The 2,500-nt window shown below is 42.1% G+C and overlaps 1 protein-coding gene across 1 annotated transcript in view; it reads left to right on the top strand.

Moving 5' to 3' along the window:
• LOC134460642 (low-density lipoprotein receptor-related protein 1B-like) overlaps nucleotides 1-2,500 on the top strand; it is a 573,784-nt gene that overhangs the window by 418,027 nt on the left and 153,257 nt on the right. Inside the window, exon 41 of the mRNA XM_063212999.1 lies at nucleotides 1,185-1,559. Within this exon, the coding sequence (XP_063069069.1) occupies nucleotides 1,185-1,559 (375 nt within the window). The remainder of the gene's footprint in view (nucleotides 1-1,184; nucleotides 1,560-2,500) is intronic.

The following is a 2,500-nucleotide window of genomic DNA, read 5'->3' as shown; positions in this document are numbered from 1 at the left end:
TGAGTTACCACTTGTGCTGCAAAACTCTTTTCTTCTTCTTTTAATTCCATCAATTAATTTGCCATTTTCTAGTTTTACTAATTGGTACCCATTCGCCCAAGCAAGTTGATGTTATAGTTGAAAACACAGGAGAAAAGGAGAAAAAATATTCACTTTTACCCCATGCATATTACACTTTTTATAGTTTAAAACACAAGCATAGTATTGTATATTATACCAGGGAGATGTTTGATATGGCAAAAAAATATGATTACTAGACAGCATCCTGTATGAAGAAGTGCATTGTCCTGAATACGTATTGTCTTGTGGTATCTTCATGTGCCGCCTCCTTCTTGTTGGGCAACCGTGGCCTAGTGGTTAGGGAGTTGGTTTTTCAATTTGGAGATTGTAGGTTCGAATCCCACCTGACCTCTCCCTACACTTCCATACATGGCTGAAGTGCCCTTGAGCAAGGCACCCAACCCCACATTGCTCCAGGGACTGTAATCAATACCCTGAAGAAGAATAACTAAGTCGCTTTGGATAAAAGGGTCAGCTAAGTGTAATGTAATGTTAAAGGGACACTGTGTGAGATTTTTAGTTGTTTATTTCTAGAATCCATGCTACCCATTCACTAATGTTACCTTTTTCATGAATACTTACCACCACCATCAAATTCTAAGTATTCATTATGACTGGAAAAATTTTATACATGAAAAGGGGGATCTTCCCCATTTCCAGAAATAGCCATTTTTAGCTGCAAAAATGACTGTACTTGGGCCATACTTACATACAATATTAGTTTATTACTTAGTAAACTTTAATGAAAAGATCAAGTTTGACAGTAGGCAGCCCGGTTTCAATGAGCAGCATAGTCACAGTACCTTTTTTGACCATTTCCTGCACAGTGTACCTTTAATGTTAATGTAATGTTAATGTAATGTAATGTAATGCTGTTGTTTGTCATTTGTTTGTTCTCCTCCCCCATGGTCGCCATGGCAGGAACCAACTCGTGTGCGCGTGGCAAGGCACCTAACCCCACATTGCTCCAGGGACTGTAACAAATGCCCTGAAAAAGAATAACTAAGTCGCTTTGGATAAAAGGGTCAGCTAAGTGTAATGTCATGTTAATGTAATGTAATGTAATGTAATGTTGTTGTTTGTCATTTGTTTGTTCTCCTCCTCCACCATGGTCACCACAACAGGAACTAACCCGTGTGCGCGCAGCAACGGCGGCTGCCAGCAGCTGTGCTTCCACCTGGGCAGCGGGCGGCGCACCTGTGCCTGTGCGCACGGCTTCCTGGCGGAGGACGGCTTCGCCTGCCAGCGCTACGAGGGCTACCTGCTCTACTCGGAGCGCACCATCCTCAAGAGCATACACCTGTCGGACGAGAGCGACCTCAACCAGCCCCTGCAGCCGTTTGAGAACCAGGCCTTCTTCAAGAACGTCATCGCCCTGGCGCTGGACTACCGGCAGGACTCTGGGGCGGGGAGCAACCGGATCTTCTTTAGCGATGTTCACTACGGGACCATACAGGTGGTCAACGACGACTGGACAGGCAGGAGTGTCATCGTCGACAGTAAGTTGGTTGATTTTTTTTGTCGTTGTTGTTGATGTTATGCTGATTTTGTACTGACTAGTGCAGAGACCGTTGGGTCAATTTGCCTGTGTTGTGTTTTGTAATTTAGGACTATGTACAAAAGTTGGGGGCTTCCCGACTGCGCTGTCCTAATGTGCTCTTTTAAGAGTGTACCGTCACACCGGTGTGACGGGATTGTTCGGGCAGTCAAAGTTCTATAGAATTCTGGGCGTCATCTATCTAATAATTTAAGATGGTAAAGATGGCCAACAAATAGTGATAGCTTAAGACTTTCTTGGGTTAGCCTATCGCCCCAAAGACATTTTGTGTCCTTTTGGGGGTTATCAGTTAACTGAACAGAAAGGAGTGCAGCAGGGTGTTTCATCTATGTGGCTGAATGTGAAACAGTTTCAAAGTCGGTTTCAGTAGTGAAATATGAGTGGATTGGACCATTGGTCAATGATGACTCCAAGTAAAAATGGCCAGGAGTGGAGAGGAAGGACTAGCATCGCAAAAAGTTTCTTTTGTTTTTTTTAGATACTTTTTATTTATGGTATTTTTTTATAGAGGCAAGACAAATACAAAAACACACAAAAAAGCCAAAAAAACAGAAAGAAAAATAATTTGGAGGTAATTTGGATAAGCGCATATCACAGTCAATACAATACAATACTATCAATACAGTACAATAGTCTAATTAACCTGTGTTAGTTCTGTCATTTATGTAAACGGACCATTTAATCCACTTTCTTTCTCCAATTTCTTTTTGCAGCCTTAGGGAATAGGTCATCTGCTCAAGGAGATGTAAATGTTTTACGATGCCAACAAATGTGCCCACCGTAGGTGTATCTTTCTGTAGCCAATATTTGGTGATTGCCTTTTTCCCTGCTGCCATCATAATTTTTAAGAGGTACTCATCATCTTTGTCTAATTCCTCAGGA

Source organism: Engraulis encrasicolus, chromosome 13, assembly GCF_034702125.1.
Source record: "Engraulis encrasicolus isolate BLACKSEA-1 chromosome 13, IST_EnEncr_1.0, whole genome shotgun sequence".
NCBI classification, from domain to species: Eukaryota; Metazoa; Chordata; class Actinopteri; order Clupeiformes; family Engraulidae; genus Engraulis; species Engraulis encrasicolus.
Note: the sequence above shows the minus strand (reverse complement) of the source record. Positions and strands in the feature narration are given on the sequence as shown.